The 22,306-nt window shown below is 40.5% G+C and overlaps 3 protein-coding genes across 3 annotated transcripts in view; 2 read left to right on the top strand and 1 right to left on the bottom strand.

The window, feature by feature from the left end:
• The window catches only part of LOC140155780 (endoplasmic reticulum resident protein 44-like), a 40,838-nt gene that overhangs the window by 5,885 nt on the left and 12,647 nt on the right, over nucleotides 1-22,306 (top strand). The gene's annotated exons all lie outside the window — the stretch shown is intronic.
• LOC140154104 (putative nuclease HARBI1) lies at nucleotides 4,005-10,204 on the top strand. Its single transcript, XM_072176712.1, is given in 3 exon segments — nucleotides 4,005-4,313; nucleotides 4,315-4,482; nucleotides 9,994-10,204. Coding segments are annotated over 3 exon segments (687 nt in total). The 5' UTR covers nucleotide 4,005.
• On the bottom strand, nucleotides 10,414-19,446 carry LOC140154103 (uncharacterized). The gene is made up of 5 exons (XM_072176711.1): nucleotides 19,401-19,446; nucleotides 18,014-18,360; nucleotides 14,847-14,876; nucleotides 13,634-13,720; nucleotides 10,414-12,355 (listed from the first exon to the last, which is right to left on the bottom strand). The coding sequence occupies exons 1-5, from the start codon at nucleotides 19,444-19,446 to the stop codon at nucleotides 12,101-12,103; spliced, it is 765 nt and encodes a 254-aa protein (XP_072032812.1). The 3' UTR covers nucleotides 10,414-12,100.

Below are 22,306 nucleotides of genomic sequence, written 5' to 3'. Positions count from 1 at the left end.
CCCGTCCTCAGTTACCGTCATCATCGGAGCATGATACGGATACTGTGGGCGAGGAAAGGAGTCGGAAGCTGAGTCCGGTAGTGACATCACTACAATCTCTTTCCCCGCTGCCCCGCCGATGAGGGAGCAACAGCACACTGATCTTCCTCCGGACACCCCCTAAGGGGGAGTCCATGGAGGAGGACCAGGGATCCTTTCAGTAGGATGCTCAGCTGCTGCTTCCTCACAGGGGACGCCTGCACTCTCATTCCCGCAAACCTCACGGGTAGATATCGTGGGGCTGTCGAGCTCAGTAGAGCTATGACGCCGCGTGCTTGCACGCTTCCTCTGCGTGTAGCGGGAGGACCACGGGACCTACATGAGGGGATCCGAGAGGGACCCAGATGTCGTCAAGCGAATCACGCTCAGACAACATCTGAGCCCTCCCGCGAGGTGAGCCTATTAGCGGTGCTAACAGCTAGCCTCAACGAGAGCTCCATGGGCCTAGCCCATAGGGTGTCCACTCAGCGCCGGGGGGGTGGGGCCTGCCACTCCAATCGCTCAACGCGATGGAAAGGCAGGGTCCTTTTTTTTTTTTTTTTCTTCTTTGCACGACGGTGCAGGACCGCGCAAACACGCTACCAACGGGAGCACTCTGAAGAGCGCGGAAACTGCCCTTACCATGGGTAGGAGCTCCGACTTCAGCAGGCCGTGCACCACCAACAGTACCCGAGCCCACTACCTCTGTAGCACCCATTTCTGGGAGGCGCAAGGGTAGCACAGGAACAGCTGGCAAGCCCCGAGAAGAGCAAGCGCTCTTCCAAGGGAAGCTAGGCAGAGCATTCCTGGGGGGCTCAGCGGTTTTTCCACTGTGGGATCTCCCAGTGGACGACTGCTTATGGCTTTCACCCAGAGGTGGGAAACCATCTCTTTGAGTGCCTGGGTATGGTCAGTGGTGAGTGGGGTTACAGACTGGCAACCCAGTCTCCCCACATTCGCCTGCACATTTCAGAGGTCCACAGTAGTGCCGTCAGGCGGCCCCCAGCGTCGGGCACTACTGACAGGGATCACACAGCTTCTCACGACGCGGGCGATTGTCCCGGTCTACCCCCCGTTCTACGGGTGATCTTGGAGCCATTGGCTCCAAGGAAGACCGGCGACGGGAGCCCCATCCGGAACCGCAGGCTGTTGAACACGTTCTTCAGGCCCAAGAGGTTCAGAATGGGGACTCTCGCCTCGGTGCTAGCCTGCCCCATCAGGGGCATGGGAACAGCATCGCTAGATCTCTCGGACGCCTATCTGCATATGCCAATCGCCTCTCAAGATCGGAGGCATCTGCGCTTCTAGGTACAGGATCAAAATTACCAGTTTTGATACCGCCATCCGCCTGTCCATCTCTCCCAGGGTGTTTAACACTCTTGGTCAGAGCGGTGGCAGCGTACCTGAAGCACAGGGGTGTCAACATCAGTTGCTACCTGGACGTTTGGCTCATATACGGACGCACTCCACTGAAGACTACGGGTCTCATGGGGTTGATAGTCCGTAGGGTGCGGGACCCTGGATTTTTTGATCAGCTCAAAAAAGTCCAGCGGGGTCCCGACGCAGACACCACTATTTGTAGGGGCCCAGATCACCCTCACGGAGGGGTTCGCGGTGCTCTCACCCGAGCGGGTGACGAACATGGTGCGGTGTGCCTGACTCTTGGCCGAGTCTCGGGCAAAAACCCGCTGTGGCATGGATGAAGGTGGTAGGCCTAATGGCCAGTATGGTAGACCTCGTACTGTACTGCCGTTTCTACGTTAGGCTTACCCAACTACACCTTCTAGCCTGCTTGCAGGCCCAGTCGTCACCAATATCCCTCGCGGTTCCGTTGTCGGAGATCGCTAGCGAGAGAACTCTGGTGGTGGACCCATCAGCCCAATTTGACCCAGGGTGTCAGGTTTCCTGCACCCCCGGTATGTCACGTAGTGACGACCATAGCGTCAAAACGGGGCTGGGGGGTCCACATCCACGGAGACTCCGTCTCGGGCCTATGGGGGGCCATAGAGACAGAGTTTCACATCAACCTCCCTCGCTTACGAGGAGGTGATCGTGGAATCACATACCGTTGTCCTGACGGATAACACAACCGTGGTAGCCTACCCCAACAGACAAGGGGACTCCGGGCCACCACGATTGAGCCTGCATGCACGACACCTGATAGGGTGGTGCAAGTTCAGGCAGATTACGATGAGAGCGATACACATCGCGGGCGTCACCAGCATCCTCGCGCACAATCTGTCACGAGGAAGGGTGTCGGGACCAGCAGAATGGTCCCTTGCTCCGCAGGTCGCTCAGAGCGATCTTCAAGGGGTGTACCACCCCTCGAAAGATCTGTTCGCATCTCATCGCAATCATTGACTGCCGGTGTACTGCTCAAGGGTCGCGGACCCCAAGCATTCACCGTGGATGCTCTGTCCATAGACTGGGGAGGGATGACAGCTTATGCAGTCCCTCCGATCTCACTACTCATGAGGGTGGTGACCAAGATCGGGTGGGAAGACTGCATTGTCATTCTGCTAGCGGCAAGGCCGCTGGCACTCCCAGTACCAGATCTACTCCGGATGCCCGGAGCGGAGGTACCCAGTCTATCACTAGAGCACCTGCAGTTAGCTGCATGGCCCTTACCAGGAACGCAGAGCGGAGGGATACTTTTCATCAGAAGCTGTTTTTCTCATCGCCGGGCTAGACGGAAGTCTACCCTCCGTGCGTATAGCCAGAGTCTGGCTCCATACTACGCTTGGTGCAATGAGACAAATAGCTCTCCGCTAGAGCCTATGTGCTGCTAGTTCCGGAGTTTCTGACAGAAAAGTTCCAAGCAAGACTTCAGCGGGCCACTGGGGCCAGCTATAAGTCAGCTGTCCTCTCCATTCACCGAGGTTTCGAGGCGGGTCGACTATCATAACTGATGGTTACCTTATTAGTCTCGCCTCGACGGTATGTTCAACGAGTGTCTACCAAAAGGAAAGTGATCCTCCTAAGGGATCCCAACACAGTCTTAGATTACTTTAAGGGTCACCCTTTTGACCTTCCGTCAAAAGCGACGCTTAAACGTAACTCTCAAGATGGCTTTCCGGTTTGGCGTTGGCTTCGGACGGCGGCGGTGCTGAGTTGCACACGGTCTCGAGGTTAGCTTCCGTGTTCACAAACACTGGAGCGACACTGTTTCGGCGCTCTGTTCTCGTGACTACTGAACGGGCGCGGTGCATACCGACATTCGTCCCTCTCCAATCCCCAGGGTTGGGCAAGGTTCGGCTGAAGCCAAAGATAGGCTGGGGTGTCCGATAAGGCGCTGCAGCACTATTTCTTCCGAACACAAGCCTTGCGAGGGACTCACGACCGCATTCATCACCCTTACAGAGCCTTTCGGTCCAGCCGCTGTCGCAATGGCTGGTCCAGGGGCCTATTTCACTAACGTCTTGCGATCATCGCTAAGACCCAAATTGATCGCTAAACCACAAATCCGTCGCAATTTAGCGAGCGATTTTACAAATTGGTTTCACTAACACTTTATGCGATGATTTTTGTCATCGCAAAGTTTGAAATAGCGATGGATTGTTTGCGATGACTACTTTGTAGTCGTTGGTAATCGCAAAGGTAGGTAAATTGATCGCTAAGTGTATCACATGTTAAATTTCGCGCCATTTTATTTTTTAGCTTTTGTTTACAATCCGTTATCTTGCTCTAAGTCGGAGGATTTTTTCGTTTTAATGGCGGCTCATCTACTTTATATTAACAATGCAAGGGCTTTACGGGGGGAGAGGGTTTTCAGGGACAGAACGAATCCATTGGATAGTTATCATGACAAGAAAATGCACAAATATTATCGATTTACACGACGGGTGTTATGCATGTCATCGATTTGCTAGAGCCACAGCTTCGACCCGCAACATCCAGGAGTCACTCCATTGATGCAACAACGCAGATCTTAAATCGCCCTGAGGTTTTATGCCACAGGGTGCTTCTACACCACCACATCTGAACATCATGGAGTGTCCGGAGGCGAGTGCTTGCAGGATTGTTCATCGGGTTACCAACGCAATCATCAACATCAAAGATGAACATGTCCAGTGGCCGACAACAGCAGCAGAAATAGGGCAGAAACAGTGGAACTTCTACACCCTTTGCGGTTTCCCAGGCGTCATCGGAGCAGTTGACGGCACTCACGTCTCTCTCGACAGTTGCCCGTATGGACCAAACGAACATGTGTATGTAAACCGGCATGGCGCCCACAGCATCAATGTTCAGTTGGTTTGTGATGCTAACTACAAGATCCTGAATGTAATCTCCAGATGGCGGGATCCACCCACGATTCCGCATCCTGCAGAATAGCGCCATTTGGGAGATGATGGAGAGAGGTCGTCTGGAAGGGTGTCTCCTTGGAGACTCTGGTTATCCACAGCGCAGGTGGTTGATGACACCAGTGAGGACTCCAATCAACGATGGCCAGCGAGCATATAATGAGTAAGAACAATTTTGATGCTTTGAATATAAATAGGGCCTACTAATTAGGCTATCATGGCTATAGGCCTACCGTACCCAGCAAACATTAAACTGATTTCAACATCATTCGCAAAAGGTTAGAAAAGGTTGCCGGAAAAACTGTTTAAATGTCGGGTTATAGGCCTATGCCTATAAAAAGTATATATAAAACGTTTACATAACATTAAAAAACATTTTTGATTAACTTAATAAAACATTCAAACAGAGGCCTAATGTTATATTAATATGATGACAAAATATTTGGTAAAAATGTTTGCAAAAATACTTACAATAATATTTTTGAAATCATCTTCATAATATTGATGCAGTGAGGTTTCGTACAAAACGTTTTATAACGTTTTCATGACCTTTATAATAACCCGACATTTAATGTTATTAAAATGTTTTTACCAAAATCAAAACCCAAAAGGTAACCTGTTTAAAATGTTTTAAAAACGTTTTGTGTTTGCTGGGTAGTCCTACTAATTAATAAATAGCTTATTCAAATAATAGTTTGACAATTCTTATGCGTGCAGGACTTACGTCATTTGGTAGGCCTATAATTATAGTAGGCCTAATAGGACCCATAGGTATTATCCCGGGTATTTATATTAAACATGTTGCAGGAAAACGATCACCAAATTATGATAATCACGGTTCACTGCAGCTGCAGCATCATGGCATGCAGGCCTAAAATATTCGCAGTGAAATCAATAGGTCTATAAAACCATATAGGCCTACTGTTAGTTCATCTTTATGCTTCACGTAGGGCCTACCTAGGGCACCCCACCCAATAGTAATAACTTTATGTTATGTTAAGTATTTGTCATACTGACTGGCATAGATTCCATAAAGAAATCCGTTCCCTGTCATTCTGATCGTGGCCTCGTGTCGCGCCCCTCGTTCCAGTATTCCAACATCGCCGACGCCCTCTTGAGACTTTTCCACAATCTCAAAACTTTCATCCAATGAACGAGATTGAAGCAAAGTCTAATTAAAATAACTTTTGGCTTTACACTTGACACAAGAGGGCATAATCTGCGATTCTGGAAATAATGCCCGCTATTTCTGTTCAAGTTTTTATATAATAATTAGTGATTATTATTATTATTTTTATAATTATTATTATTATTATTAGTGTTATTATTATTATTATTATTATGATTATAAGTATGATTATTATTATTATTATGATTTTAAGTATGATTATTATTATTATTATTATGATTATTAATGATGATGATGATGATGATTATAATTATTATTATGATTATCATTATTATTATGATTATGATTATTAGTGATCATTATTATTATTAGTGATTATTATTATTAGTGATCATTATTATCATGTTGATGATGATTACTTAGACCACATAAAATTAAAAATTTGTTTCACGTCCCCACGTTTTTGAAAATTGAGGGAGTGGGTTTTTGTTGTTGCCAATTGGCATTGATATGAAACATTTAAGTAAAGATTGACATTGTTATATCCTGAGTATCAAAGTATTATGTGATCTAAAATGAGCGTTTATCGGGTTTCGACAGTATTTTTTGTGGGATATGAGAGCACCTCAGACCTATCGAATTGCATTCTGAATACGAAGCATGTCTTTCTGATATCAAATTATTATATAAATCTAATGATATATTCTTAAAGTGTATGTAGCAGGGAGGAAAAGCCGACGGTCAATTGAAAATTTTGACCTTTCATATTGAAGATATGGATTTTTTTCCCAAAAAGACCAAATTTGTTTTGGTGTTTTGGGGAAAAAAATCCGTATTTTCAATATGAAAGGTCAAACTTTTCAATTGATCGTCGGCTTTTCATCCCACCTACATACACTTTAAGTATAAATCATCAGATTTATAAAGTTTACTTCAAGTACTGTTAAATATCAAAAATATCAATTTTTAATGATTTGCCATAAAATGTGTATTAAATTGCGAATTTCAAAAAATCAAAATTATTTGATATCAGAATGACATTCTTCAGTATTCAGAATGCAATTCGATATGTCTGATGTGCTCTAATGTCTCAAAATAAATACTGTCCAAACGTTCATACCCCAGCCCTTAAAGTTGTGATTTAAAGTGAGGAGAGTTGAGGACATGGAAGTATGGAATTAAATTGTTGTATATGGCTAAGCAGTATAATAATGATAATAATAATTTTGGTGGACCCTCAAGTACCCTAGTTCCCCAAGTACTCTAGGATCCCCAAATTTTTCGGGTTGAATTCATAATTTTCCTTTAAAATTCACAATTTTCAGTAAAATCATTATTTTCAGGTAAAATTAATGATTTTCAAGTAAAATTCATAATTTTCATGTAGAATTAATGATTTTCAGGTAAAATACATAATTTTCAGGTAAAATTCATAATTTTCAGGTAAAATTCATAATTTTCAGGTAAAATTCATAATTTTCAGGTAAAATTCATAACTTTCAGGTAAAATTCATAACTTTCAGGTAAAATTCATAACTTTCAGGTAAAATTCATAACTTTCAGGTAAAATTCATAACTTCCAGGTAAAATTAAAAATTTTCAGTTAAAAATTTCAGGTAAAAAATGAATTTTTGGGGAAAATTAGGCCTATAAATTTTCAGGTAATTTTAATTAATAATTTTGATGGACCCCAAGTACCCTAGTGACCCAAGTACTCTAGGATCCCCAAAATTTGCAGGTAAAATTCATAATTTTCATTTAAAATTCATAATTTTCAAGTCAAATTCATAATTTTCAGTTACAATGATATATATTTTCAGGTAAAATTATGCATTTTTGGGAAGAAATTATGAATTTTCCAGTAAATTCAAATTCAAAGGGGATGGAGCACTCATTAACAATCCTTGTCCCTTCACTAGTCCAAATTTCATGGCAATTTCAAATGCAAACTCTGCCATTAGCAGTTGTGGGAGCCGAAGGGGGGTACCCCAATATGCCTTTTTGCCAAAATTGCCTGAACAATAATAGTACCAAGGAGGAAGGTACCTTTGCAAGGACTAGGTTATGGGGTATTTATAAAAATGGTACTATGGTACTATTTCGGTCCCCGAATTACTATGTCGGGGCCCCGAGTTACTAAGTCAGACCCTGAGTTTTTTTTCTTCCATGTCACTTTGGGGCTCCGTAAATCTCTCACCCAAAGACCTAATTTTAAACATTTTTCTCTCATCAAATGCCCTTAAGTTTAAGCTTGTCACCTATATAAGTGCTTCCCTGCCATGGTAGCCTATGGGATAAAAATCCAATTAATGAATGGTAAACAAAGCGGTGTGTATTGGCTTATCAATATTCAAAAGTAAGATCATCTGTAATAACCATTCCATTGAAATGCAACACAAAATTAAAGCTCAATTAACTACAGCAACATGTTATTTACTATTATTTATTGCACTAACTGACATTCAAAATGAAAAGTAATATTTCAGTCAATTGTCAATATTATTATGATTATCATAATATCATTAAAATCATTCCCTATTCATACATATATGGCACTTGAGTAACTTGAATGTACTTTCAATTTACAATGTTAAAACATTTCAAATTTATTGAAATAAATAAACATATCACCATAAAAACATACTGATATATATGGCACTTGAGTAACTTGGAATGTATTTACAATTTACAATTTATTGGAATAAATAAACATAGCACCATTAAAAGTTTTAATAAAACATTGATATATAAGGCACTTGAGTAACATGTATTTTCAATTTACAATGTTAAAACATTTCAAATTTATTGGAATAGATGAACATATTGATATAGATAAAGATATTGATATATAATTATGGCACTTGAGTAACTTGAATGTATTTTTAATTTACAATGTTAAAACACTTTAAATATATTGGAATAAGACCATTAAAATATAATATCAAAGACACACCTATATATAATTTTACAATATGCTCTGCAAATTTCCATTCAAAGTGTGTGGGCACTTGTTAGCATTCTGCAGTGAGGCTTTGAAATTACAATTTTAAAATCTTGGCAATGTTATGGCTCAAAGAAGTCAATTGACATTTGATTTCATCGAATGCAGTGTGATAAATGCAATAGATGCTCTATATTTGTGCTCATTTGTAAATATCAATATGATCACAGATTTATGTATCATTCTATATGTGACATGATCTGGTCCATGGGGCCCAAAGGCAACAAATTTGAAATTGAGATAAAGGCAAAAATATGGAGTAAAAAACAATAAAATACATAAGAAAATAAACATTACAAAACTTCAGTAACTTTAAAATAAAGTATGTTAGACCTTTGGTGTTTTCAGAATATGATAGCGACTCAATTTTCAAAATTGCTTCCTTTGGCCCCCATGGAGCAGATCATGTCACATATGGCCTATTCAGAGTCCTGACTCTTAGGGCAGATTTCTCGAAACATGGCTATTCTATTGGTCAGGCTTCCTAAGCCAACAGGCTTAAGCCCAATTTGGCCTTTATTCCAGTGCTTGGAATTTCACATTATACATCACCTAGAAAGATAAATCGGTGAAATGGATCCACAGTAGTAGAGCTAGCTTGCTGGCTTAGGAAGCGTGAATGTTACCCAACTAGCAAAGAGATGATGCATTAAAAGCCCCAAATATATACTGTATATTTTTTCTGTGTGTTCGTTAAAGCCATGATTTCTCTGTGATACGGAAAAACTCACTGAATTCGGGGTTTGCTCACGGAAATTTGAAAATGCCACAAAATAGTGAAAAACTGTGTAAAATGTCTAACTTTTGTGTTGATTTGCAAAAGAAAACAAAGAAAAGTGATAATTTAGCAGTATTCAACCATTAAACAATCCATTCTAGCATTAATTCTAGGCCTACGATGCAAGATTCTGACCGATACAGCTCTTATAATTGAATTAACAACATTTTTAGACAAATTACACTTTTAAAACATGCTTGTATTCACTTTTCAGTGCTTTATAATGTAACACGGAAAATCACGGAATCGTCCGATTTGTAACACAGAATTTAAATTTTGTAACACGGAAAAATCATGGCTTTAGTGTTTGTGTTTTGTGTTCATGTTCTGCCTACTTGCAAAAAAAAACAAACCCGAAGCTTTCACTTTTATTACATGTGTACAGTATATTCTAGAGTGCCTCACCCCTTAGGGGCGTGTCTTGTCTACAATGGAAATCATAGAAAGCAAAATAATACTTACTCAATTTGGTACACTCACCGGAGCGCTTTCACTGAGTCAACCGGCATCTTCAGAGGATGTTATTTATCTTATAAGATTGTTGTTGATAGTGATGCAGTACTAGGACACCTCCGATGACGTCACAGATGTTGTACCAAATTGAGTAGCGTAGAAACTGTATTATTTTGCTTTCAATTTATGTTTACCGCTACGTATGAATATGCATCGTTAATGAAAATCATAGTTATATTTTTTGGATGTGCTTTCAAATGTAGACAAAATACCTTGTATTAACTAAAATTGTTTTCTACATTTTTGTGCACAGTGCCCATCGCCATGGACGAGTTGTCATAGAGCAGACCAATGGACAACTGAAGATGAAGTTTCCATGCCTGAGAAAGGGGTTGCGCATTGCGCCAGAACGTGCATGTAATGTTATTGTAGCCTGTGTGGTGCTATTTAATATCTCGAAGACAATCAGAGACCCATACCTTGGGAGACAGCACCAATTGTGGAAGTTGAAATTCGGAGTATGAGGGTCCAGCCAACATCCCAGGAAACATTGCCAGGCAACGTGTTACAGATCTTATCCACCCACAATGAATAGGAACAATAATAAAATCTCAATATCCAAGTTTGGTACATCTTATTCTCCATAGATTCATACATAAAGGTATATGAAATTTCCAAATTCTTAGTCAAAGAGAAAAAAGTACATAGCCTCTTTTTTTTTTTTTTTGCATAGCACTGCTTTGTTTGCCTCTATATTACATCTGATATTCAACAACTCTTCCTATACTTTTGTATACGAGCCAACCATTGTTAATTCGTGATGAATCCACACTTTTACAGTAAGCGTAATGATGATGATGATGATGATAGGAATCTGTGTGCGTATCATGCTTACAAGTTGAATTCAGTATTTTGGAAGTATCGGATAAAGATTGCCGTTTTATTCAGTTTTATTGCTGATATCAACAGAAATAACCGATCTTTTTGTAAGGCTGACTGTAAATGATTAACTGACATTCCTCATGATTATCATGTGAATTATACGATCTTTAGCTTGTTTTCGTTGTTGAAAGGGATTCAATCATGTTTTACCGTTGTTCATCACCGATTAACAACTCGCGTCTGGCGCATCTGCATTGTTTATTTTGCTTGGGCGGACACGGACGCATCGTTGTTAATCGGTGATGAACAACGGTGAAACATGATTGAATCTCTAAATATAGGCTACTTGGATTCAAAGATTACTTTGATTGGTATATCCATAATGTCAGCAAGCCATTATGAATATGAAAAAGTATAATTTACATACAAAACAATGTCAGAATGCTGTAAATCAGAGAAGTAGAGTAAGATATATTGATATCAAGGAATCAAAGAGATAATATTCTAAGAGTACTGATAAGCTTGAATGTTACAAAGGTTTGCAAAACACATGTTATATGCAGATTGCAAGCTGTGCGCATAGCGAAATAATGTGGAGGTAAACTCTTTTACTCCATGAGTGATACGCAAACACATCAGACTATGTCACAGAATTAGAGAAGGACTCCCTATACTGCCACGCATACAATCGCCCTGTCAGCTATGGGGCGAAAATTGGGGGTATTCTGGTCTTTGCCAACGGTGCGCGGAGACAAACAAAATCAATTCTGCGTCTCATCCATCCTTAGCGTCTTGGAATCGCGTGCAGGTCGCATCAAGTGTGTCTCTCAATTTCGCCCATGATCCATGTCGCTCTTGCATGACAATGATTACCTCGAGCATTCCGAAGGAAAACGAATACCCCAATTCTTGCTCCATTACCTGTATCAAGATGGTGGTCGAGTCCCTGTTCTAGACTCCTTCTCTAATTCTGTGGACTACAGTTTGTCCTCATAGAAGTACAAACCAAATCTGTGGCATCAGGGGTCAATGCTTCGCGTCACATGCACTACATGTTAAAAAACGCACAGCGAAAAGAGCATGGTGCGGTCGGCAAGTACAAATCTTGCAGGAGTTAGCGTTAGCCAAAGAAGCATTTACACACACATTACACTGAAATAATTAGAGAATAAAGGTATTGTTTTTAGCCGCTGTAGTGCATCTATCGTCTCATTATTATTTTAAGCAAAAAATAATGATGTCGCATGTTATATGAGACGATAGATGCACGACAGCGGCTAAAAACAATACCTATATTCTCATTCTTAAACACTTCAATTCAAATAAATATATTAATCAGAAGTATACCAAATTATAATCAAATTCAATCCTATATTTCACAAGGAATTACCTAGATTGCAAGAATATTCAAGTGTTTAAGTATAAAATTTATTTTGTACAGGAAGCCTGTTGAGCATGATGCAACCCTGAAAAGCTTATGCCATAACAATCAGCTATTTATTTTCAATCAAATACAGACTGATCTTAAGGTAATGGTTCTACTGCTCAGTCTGCATTTGATTGAAAAGATCAATGGCTGTTTCTTGCGGCAACAGCTTCTTCAGGGTGGCATCAATGCTCAGCAAAGCCCCCAGGATACCCTCCTGAACCTCTAGCTTCCTCTTCTCAACTTCTTGAATTTCCCTGTTCATCTCTAATAAGGTGACCCCCTCGTCTTTCTTCTTTGAAATGTTCTTCTGCTTCTTCTTCTTCTTCTTTTTCTTCTCCACTTCTAGATACTGTGATGACTGTGACTGCAAGTAAGAAAAGTATATTGCATGGTATGATTATATCAGTGCTGTTGTCAACATCTGTATTTTAATTTAATTATTCTAAATGAAAAATCATCTTGACAACAGCACAAATTATTACACATACGTGATATGATCAAGGTGAATGAGTCACATGTCGGCAGTTTTCAGTTTTTTACATCATGTTCAGGCAGTTTATAAATGCAACATTTTGATGCAAGCCCCATCAAAATTGGACATCTGGTTACCAAGTTATGAGCAATTTACCAATGGCTGAAAACAATATAAAACAAAAGAATTTGAACACTGTTTTTGCTAATATCTCAAAAACAATATTAGCGACATCCAACTCATTCCTCTTGATCATGTCATATATAATCAGTAATCACAACATCATCTTTTATAGGAGTGTAAACAGAGTGTGCATAAGTTGTGTATGGCTTTTTCCTGTGGTTCTTCATTATATGAGTAAACAATTTCAATGTATTTACCATGTAAACTGTAAAATAATGGTATTAAAGGTTTTGATCACTAAAATGATCAGTTATATGAAGAAATTGGTTAGCCTATTAATAACTTTTAATTGTCCATGTGCTTTACCTTTGTCACAAACTTGAATTTATAGAATAGAATATCAAAGGAACATATTGCTGTATTAAATAAGGGAGCATGTTACATAATCAACAATTGTGACACTTGTGACACATGGCAAAAAATGACTAGTAACCACAGGATTTAAACCAGAGGACTCCCAATTTGCCGATTGCACGGTCACCTTCAAACAAGGCTCTACCTGCAAAGTGTGTGTTGCGTGTACCCATGCCTCATGGGAAAACAGTGGCATGATCGAAGGGAATTTTATTGTGCCTATGCCTGTCAAACACCCATTTTAATTTCAACATACCCTTTGCAAAAAGTGTTTGGGCACATTGCTAAAAAAGTGAGAGAAACTAAAATGCACTTTATGCGCATGCGTTTGCAGGGAAAACCTTGTTTTGGAAGCCACATGGTGGATGATCCGCGCAAAGGGCAAATACCGCCACATAAAATAGAGCGGTCAGTTATGGGGAAAAATTGAGAGTAGGCTTATTTGCGTCCTTGCTGACCATATGCGTAAACAAACAAAATGCGCCGTGCCATGAAGCGTATAATTAGTATTGCACACAAGCACCGATTGATTTCGGATGAATTTCGAGCAAACACAAACCAAATTTGCCCCATGCATGTATCAAGATGGCACTTGAGTCCTGGTTCTGGTTTAATTCTGTGCTAGAAACTCACCTCAACTTCTGTCGAATCATACTTCACTACTCTTACTCTCTTCCGACTAGTTGATGGGCCTGGTTTATCCACATGTAGCTCATGTACCTGTGAAGTGCATAGTATGTTTATTTATTAGTATGTTTTTTTTCTCTACAGTATTTCTCTGCCAGTCGTGCATACAAAAAAAATCCAAATAATGAGATCAAAGTTGCCCATTCACAGTCTTCGACATTTCCTTCCTATTTTTTTGTTTAGATAAATTTTCAAATATCCAATGCATCAAAATTAACTGCTAAGTGCTAACCAATTTCAATTCCAATTCACAGCATTTAAATTCAATTCATATATAATTACCAACACTGATACATTTTATCGGGCATTTGACAAAAAGCAGTTCAGGGAGAAAGGAGAATGTTTATTGTAACTGACAAGTGAAATGGCATAATTGATTATGTTGTATGTGTATGCATTTTCGATTCAATCACATTGAATTGAAATGAATGGATAAAACAATTTGATTCAATGCACTGAGTTGGAATGAAAAGAAAAAAAACCATTTCAATTTAATTGAATTCAAATGAAAAATGGCCAAAATCAAATTTAATTCAATTCCTATTCTAATGCATTAAAATAACACTACTGAAGGGTCGGTGTTTCAAAACTGCATCCAAGAAATAAAGTTTTCTCCTTCTTTCCTTCCCACTTGCCAAAAAAGTAACTGGGGCCTTTGGGATGATTGTTTAAGGATCCATTTCGAGCAAGGATTAAGCCTCATCTAGTGCTACTTTCATACTTTCTGCTGCTTGCCACTGAGCCGTGTGATGCCTCATCATGCCGTTTGCACTTGTCTGATCAGCACCGCTCCAAAATCGTATTTTGTTCTCATATGTCAGAGCGGCACCGCTCCGAGTTGACTTGAATTCAACTCCCAGCGATGCTGCCGCTTGAGCAAAGTGGTTGAGTGATAAATATATAGGCTTGCCGCTGGTCACAGCTAGCGTTTCTGGTGCGACTACGCAGTGAAGCAAAATCATCTTCAAAGTGGCCAAAGCGGCAGGAATGAATGACATCAGCATAAGACAAACAGCTCTGGACTGAGGATTTGATATATCTTCCATATGGGACTATATTCATTTATTTGCCAATCATCTGAAAACCACACATAAACCAAGTCCATGAAACTAATTAAAGCTATTAAAAAGACAAACAGGGAAGTGCATGTTAAACTTACATTGTCAATGTCTTGATCTTCAGGCAGAGTCTGATGGTAAAATAAATAAAGAGGATTGGTAAAGATGCATAGATAAATAAATAATATGATAACTTTTTTACTTTCAGTTGGCTCAATTGGTAAGGTGCTACTAGACTATGTGGTGAGTGATTTATAGAGGGTGTGAGTTTGAGCCTCTGCAGTGTCTATTTCTGTACTCATGGAGAATTGAGTGGGTATAGGGTGTTTGTCTGACATGCCGCTAGTCTGACATGCTGCTAGTCTGACATGCTGCTAGTCCAAATTTGAAACCAAATGCGCTAGTCTGCAACTAAAAATCCCTGCACTAGTCCGAATCTGTAAAACAAACCTTTAGTCCGACCCCGGTCCCCGCACTCCGTGCATCTGCGGGTATTCATGCTCGTCGAAAAATTCGCGAAATAAGGGGTGTTTTCAGATGAAGAAACGCGAGTCGCGAAACACAAGAAAAAGGGGTGTTTTTCAAACTATGTTCGCGAAAAAAAAAAAAAGGGTAGGCCTATCAAAATGTCGCATTTAGCCATAGGCGGTATTAATAGCCTTCAAAAACATATTTTTGAAGTATGTTTTTGAAGGCCTATGATTTAGCCATGGGCCTGTGAGCAAACCCTACGTGTTTCTGCCAGAAAAGGGTATATTAGAAATATCGTTCGCGTTTTAGCGAAAATAGGGGTATTGTTGAAGGGCAAATAATTTGCGAAATCACTAAAAAAAGGGGTGTATTTCCCCTGAAAACTTCGCGAAATGATATGCAAAAGGGGGTGTTTTTAAAGTTCACCGACAAGCATGAATACCCGCGGATGCACTGAGTGCGGGGACCGGGGTCCGACCGAGCTAGTCCGAAAGAAAAAGGGGTGTTTTTCAAACTATGTTCGCGAAAACAAAAGAAAAAAAGTAGGCCTATTTTCATCAAAATGTCGCATTTAGCCATAGGCGGTATTAATAGCCTTCAAAAACATATTTTTGAAGGCCTATGATTTAGCCATGGGCCTGTGAGCAAACCCTACGTGTTTCTGCCAGAAAAGGGTATATTAGAAATAACGTTCGCGTTTTAGCGAAAATAGGGGTATTGTTGAACGGCAAATAATTTGTGAAATCACTAAAAAAAGGGGTGTATTTCCCCTGAAAACTTCGCGAAATGATATGCAAAAGGGGGTGTTTTTAAAGTTCACCGACAAGCATGAATACCCGCGGATGCACTGATTGCGGGGACCGGGGTCCGACCGAGCTAGTCCGAATCAAAAACACTGCGCTGGTCCGAAACTGAAAACCGTTGCTCCAGTCCGAATCTAAAAAATACCGCACTAGTCCGAATCTGATAAACACTGCACTAGTACCAGGGGCGGATCCAGGAATTTTCAATAGAGGGGGCGCCCAGCCACCGCCGGCACCGCCGCCGCGTCGGCGCCCCCACAAAGTCAGGCGCCACTCTGCAAAAATACACAGAGTCAGGCGCCGATCTGCACAAAATAGAGGGGGCGCGCGCCGCGTGCGCCCCCCTCTAAATCCGCCACTGAGTACTAATTTAGCAAACACTGCGCAGTGTTTTTCAAATTCGGACAAACGTAATGATTTTTAAATTTAGACTACCGCAGAATTTTTCAGATCTGAGCTGTGGTTTTCAGATTCAAACAAACTGTGTGTCGGACTGTTGCAGTGGTTTTCATTTTCGAATTAGCGCATGCTTTTTTTAGACTAGGGCAGTGTTTTTCATTTTCAGACTGGCGCACCCCTAAGTATAGGGACTTTGTGAAAATCGGACTAGCGGCGTGTTACTGCAGATTTTCACAGATTACCTGTACAAATCTCAGGGTGGGATCTGATCCTGGCTGCGATGTTTATTATCAAAATACTGTTGAGCTTCTGTGCCCAACCCCTATTACTTTTGATGACCAACTTGGATCACTGTTGACTCAACTGGTCTAACCGTAACAACACATGCTCTGAACTGATTAAACCATTACTGCGTAACACAACTGAATGTCTCCTGTGTATTATTTCAAGCCTATAGCCTTCACAATACACATATTGGCTGAAAAAGGTACTCCCCAGAATAATATTAAATAAATTATAAGGTGTGTCTTAACTCAACTGTCTTTGCTGTATGGAAAATGTGAATTAATTTGTAAATTGTTAACCTCATATGAAGGTCAATTATTCTCTGCCGGCTGCTTCACCCTCCTAAAATAAAAAAACAACATTTATTGAATAAATGACTAGCTTTTATGGAGTAGGCCTGGCATTTTCGGTAATTTTGTACCCGGTACCCGCCGCTTTTTTTAAGGCGGGTTACTGGTACTCAATTGCAAGATATTTTGTATTTTAATATGAAAATCGATACTTTGTATTCATGTCATACTCTATTAATGATTTCAAAATGCATTCAAATTCAATGCATTTTGAAATCATTAATAGACTATGACATGAATACAAATTATCAATTTTCATATTAAAAATAAAACATCTTATTTTTTTTTTTTTTTTTTTTTTTAGGTCAACCATGAATGATCCTAGCATTTAGGTCTAGGTCCAGGGACACTACAAAACCAAAAAAAAAAAAAAAAAAAAAAAAAATTTTGACAAGTAATGTAATCTCGGGCGGTACCTGTTTACCCGACCGAAAATGCCAGCCTTAATATGGAGACAAGAGATTCATAATTGACCGTTAAATATACGATTGAACATATTCAAAATGATAGGAGTAATGGAAACTATTTTGTTTGTGGTTTTACAATGTAAACAAGTGGATATTCTGAATCTCATCGTGATCTAATGTTGTAAATGTTCCAAAACATTGATGGCTGTCATTTGTCTTTTGGAAGCAGAGAACCCAAATTTATAAGTGAATAGAGTAACCTCTCTGATGACCAAACAATTTCATGATCCCTATTCCACATACACATTTCACATGTATTTCTACTGGCCCTTTGATACTAAAAAACAGAATCTATCAAACCGTTCCATCACATCTGTTTCTTCGTAATTACCATGGCAACACACTACCCCTATAGTAGAAATATCGTAAATACAATCAGCTAAATTGAAATGGATTAAAATGTTTGTCAAATTTCCAAGTATTTTTGGCTTTGGCCTTATACTAATACTATACACTGTTTTTTGTTTAAGTTTTTTTTTTACATACCTGTTACATTTGCTCCTATTCTGTTTCTTCTGTATTGCTTCGCTCGAAACGCCACATCTGCCCACTTCTTTCTCACCACCTCCCACGTCCTGCTGTACCCTGCTGACCCTAACACCTCTGATATCACCTTCCAAGCTTTCCTCTTCTTCACTTCCACCCCCGCACCCCCTGCACTCCCAAATAACTCCCCGTCTTGTCCTTCACACGCCGCCAATATCAGCACCTCCTCCTCTTCCCATTTTGGCTGTCTCTGGAAAAAAAAAATTTGGTTGGATATGTGAGTGATACATGGTATGGTTTGGAATCTAATATTTTTAACAACACTGAGTGTACCCGGGACGTAATAGAAGAGTACTCACAACTGTGCCGGGTCGTATGCGGGGGAAACACTCGTCTGTTCTAGCGATTTACCCGGGGAATACACGTTTCTCGATAATTTAGTTTTGGGCTCGTGAAATACAGGTGATCGCCATTTGGTTCATTTCCTATCAAAATAGGAGCACCGATTCACATGGTTTTATTTTTCAGACAGTGGCAGACAAGCAGACAACACACAGCCAGGGTTGCCATAGTAGGCCTACGATTTTGCTGTATTTCGTACGGAAATGGTCAAGAATACGGGAGTACAGATAATGAATTTTTGTCCTAAAGTATGTTTTTCAAAAAGTTCGATATGCATTAAAAAGAGATTTTTACTGCTCGTATTTGGCGAAAATACAGACCTGCACTGTCCCCCAGTCCCGCATTCCATGCAAAGTTTTAAAAAAACGGGACGTGCCATATTTCCGTCATTAATGAAAAATATTAATGTGCATGCACGATCCGAAAACAATGTCGGAAACCGATCTTATAGGCCTAATCTTTTGCACAAATAGAGCTATAATGCATGTTATAATGAAAAATATTAATGTGCATGCACAATTTCATTTCTATACAATGTACAGACAATTTTAGTACCGTAGTGTTAAAAATATTTTCATCATCAACGATAGACGCAATGCGGTGCGAAGAACTATGGCGATCGGCAAGTTGATGATGTTCTTGCTCGACGCAATCAGGAGATTGAGAGCCTGTCCCGGCCCCTTAGGGCCAGGGAGTATGTGGGGACTTCGAACATGGTGCCCGGGGCTAGGGGGTGGGGACTTGGCCAGGGATGTACCCCGGGATGTACACAGAAATAGTGCCCCGCCCTGCGGGGACTAAGCCGGGACTGTAACATGATTGTAACAGTTTCCAAAATTACATCCCCGGGACGGTAGGTCCCCACCCTGGGGGCAGGGACTGCAATTGATTTGTGCATAAGTTGTTCGAAAATTTCTAACTTTCGTTTGAACAACCGATAGCTTGTGATACGAAAGTTAGAACGTGTAAGTATACGTGCTCATGTAACATACCTTGTTTGGCACATGTACACGGTTGCCATCCAGGGCCCAATATCATGCATATGAATAAAAACTTCTTCCTCAAGTTAATTATTGTCTCAAAAATATGAGGATATTGTTATTGAAATATTAGTGACACATGTGCTATATTCCTTCATCAATTCACCTTGACGATACTCACGAAAAACGTCATTTTGTGTCAATTTTTCTCGAGTGATCGCCAGACATCACACAGTCCCCATGTTGTAAATAGGTGATCAACACATGTAGTGCTGGGCTCACATGTTCAAGAACCGGAAGGGTATCACCATCAGTTTGCAATGACAAGTCAACCTTTGCAAAGCGGGAGATGGATTGATTTGCCCAGCACTGGATTTTCTCAAATCTTTAATCACCAACGCAGTTGGCAATTGTCAAAACAACCATGATCAAGCAAGGTTGCCGAATTAAACGGACTCATTATATGGTTGGAATTTATACTTCAGCGCCTGTGTTTCCGGTTAAAAGTAAGCATACACTTCAGCTAAGATACATAAATGTTAGCCAAGCTAAATTGAAGCCAAATTGGACAATCTAAAAATTGTTTTGATGCGTTTAAAACTGAAGACGCTTCACGCGACTGGCCGTGGTATACCAGCAATCTCTATCTTCTATCCACACATTAACCATCGTGTCGTCGTGGATAGTAGATAGATTTCTCGATCAATGCATAAGTATAAGTATATAATACAGTGTTATTTACATGTTTATTTACAGACTACATTCTGATACGAAAGGACACTAGCTACAAATGCGAGGGCATCAGTGAGCAAATTCATAGCTATTGTTTCTCGAGCAAGTCCTATCGTTTAACATAATACTGACATTTATACTGGGGCCCAAATACATGCATCATGCTGCGCTAAATATTTAGGTCTGTTTTGCAAAAGAAGTTTCTCCCTTCTTCATCGGCCCATAAAATATGTCATAAACTCAACACCTACATCAATATGTAGCTTTAAACTTTAAGCTTTCCATACGCTGTTGTAGAAACTTCACTGCATTTTTTGTTTTCTTGTAAAAGCAATTATTTCAGGAGCACTTTTTCGTCCCGTTATATTTCAAGTAGAAAGTTGTCGAGAGAAGGGAGGTCAGAGCCTTCAAGTCAAAGGTCAAATTAGTCAACACATGGTGGCGTGTTCATAAATTTACACCTTGGGATGTGCCAGAGCAGCATCGACATGATTTTAATTTTGATAATGTCATAATGCATGAATGTAATCAAGATTACTGAGTTACAGTTACTGGAACTAATTCATGCATTGGATTAAATGTAAAACTGTATTGACACGATGATTGCCACTTGGACATACATGAATTAAGCTCACACTACAAGAAACTACTTAATTTAACCTTTGCAAACGAATTCCCTAGTTCCACCCCTTTCGTGCCTGCTTTTTACAATAAAACAAATACTTTAAAGCTTCATTTCCTACCTTGTTTTGCTTTATTTCGCTGCGGTTACCGCAATAACCTCCGGTTGACTGTCCGCCATCTTGGTTTGTTGTTAGCGATAGGCTCGTTCATCAAAATTTTTGTCATCGCATAATCGCAAAACTTCGCGATGACTTTTGTGAAAGGTAAAAGTCATCGCTATCGCCGCCGCTGATGGATATTTAGCGATGAAACGGCTTTAGCGATGATCGCCAAATTTTACGTTAGTGAAATAGGCCCCTGGTGTTGGTGGGGTCCGGGGGATCGCGCAGGTTTCGCGTCCCACGTCACACTCGACACGAGCTATCTCATCATCTTGGGTATACCGTTCGGTTGTCCCTTGAGGAGATCTAGCAGGCGGTGTCCCGGAAGCCTCCTTCGCCCTTCTCTACGATACTTCCGTTTACGTTAGTAATCAGAGACGGGGCGGGAGGTTTACCGGGACAGTGTTCGGGCCGAACATACTACGGTGGTGTACGGGTACCAGGTTTTCAGACTATACAGAATACTCAGCATGGTAAGAACCAGTGTCGCTATTCTTAACCACCAAACTTATTAAGTAAGGAGGTTTATGTCTGTGATCGCGTGGTCTTTTTTTTTTTTTTTTCCGTTGGGAGAAAATATTTCTGACCTCGCGAAAACCATCGTTACCCGCTCCCGATCCCTGATCAGATGCTGACCAATCTTGTACCTCCATCCGTCGGTTACTTGCTAGATCGATCTTTCAGATGTTGATGCAAGAAGTATCTTAATCAACGCCGGAAGCGGTAAGATCGACCGGTGTACTGAGTCTAGTCCCAAACAAAAATGTTTGGTAGACTCATAACCGGTGCGATCTTACCTTTCCGATGTTGATTATCCCGGACTCGCCACCCCTACGGTAGGGGATCCCAAGTCGGATAAGGGGCGATCATATGGTGTGACGTCACCTTTTGGGTGAGTCCACCGGGGATCGGGGTTTTTGTTATTTATTCATTTATGTGGGACAAAATGACTATTGGTTTTCCCGCTTCGCGGGATCGATGCAAGAAGTATCTTAATCAACATCGGAAAGGTAAGATCGCACCGGTTATGAGTCTACCAAACATTTTTGTTTGGGACTATTGTCATTGACATCCAAAATGGCGTAAGCCAGTCCTTAATATACATAGGTATGGCGTATATAGGACTGGCAAGCGAGTCTAACCTAGTTGTATTACATGTAGTAACTACAAAACAAATTTCGAACATTTGAGAGTTGTAGATACTCCCGTAGGGTGCCTCCAGGGTTTTATTTTGGCAAGTTTGCATTAGTATATCTGGTAAAATACTCACCTTAGAAACCTGTGTCACTGGTGTATTTCATCTGTGATTGTTCAACTTATTCTACGCATCAGCTTTTGTCCAAAGAAATATTTAAAAAGATGATTTTTATGAGCAGCGAAAAGTCCACTCCACGACTATGT

Source organism: Amphiura filiformis, chromosome 6 (genome assembly GCF_039555335.1).
Source record: "Amphiura filiformis chromosome 6, Afil_fr2py, whole genome shotgun sequence".
NCBI lineage: Eukaryota > Metazoa > Echinodermata > Ophiuroidea > Amphilepidida > Amphiuridae > Amphiura > Amphiura filiformis.
The sequence above is the reverse complement of the archived record's forward strand: the minus strand, read 5'-3'. Positions and strand labels throughout refer to the sequence as shown.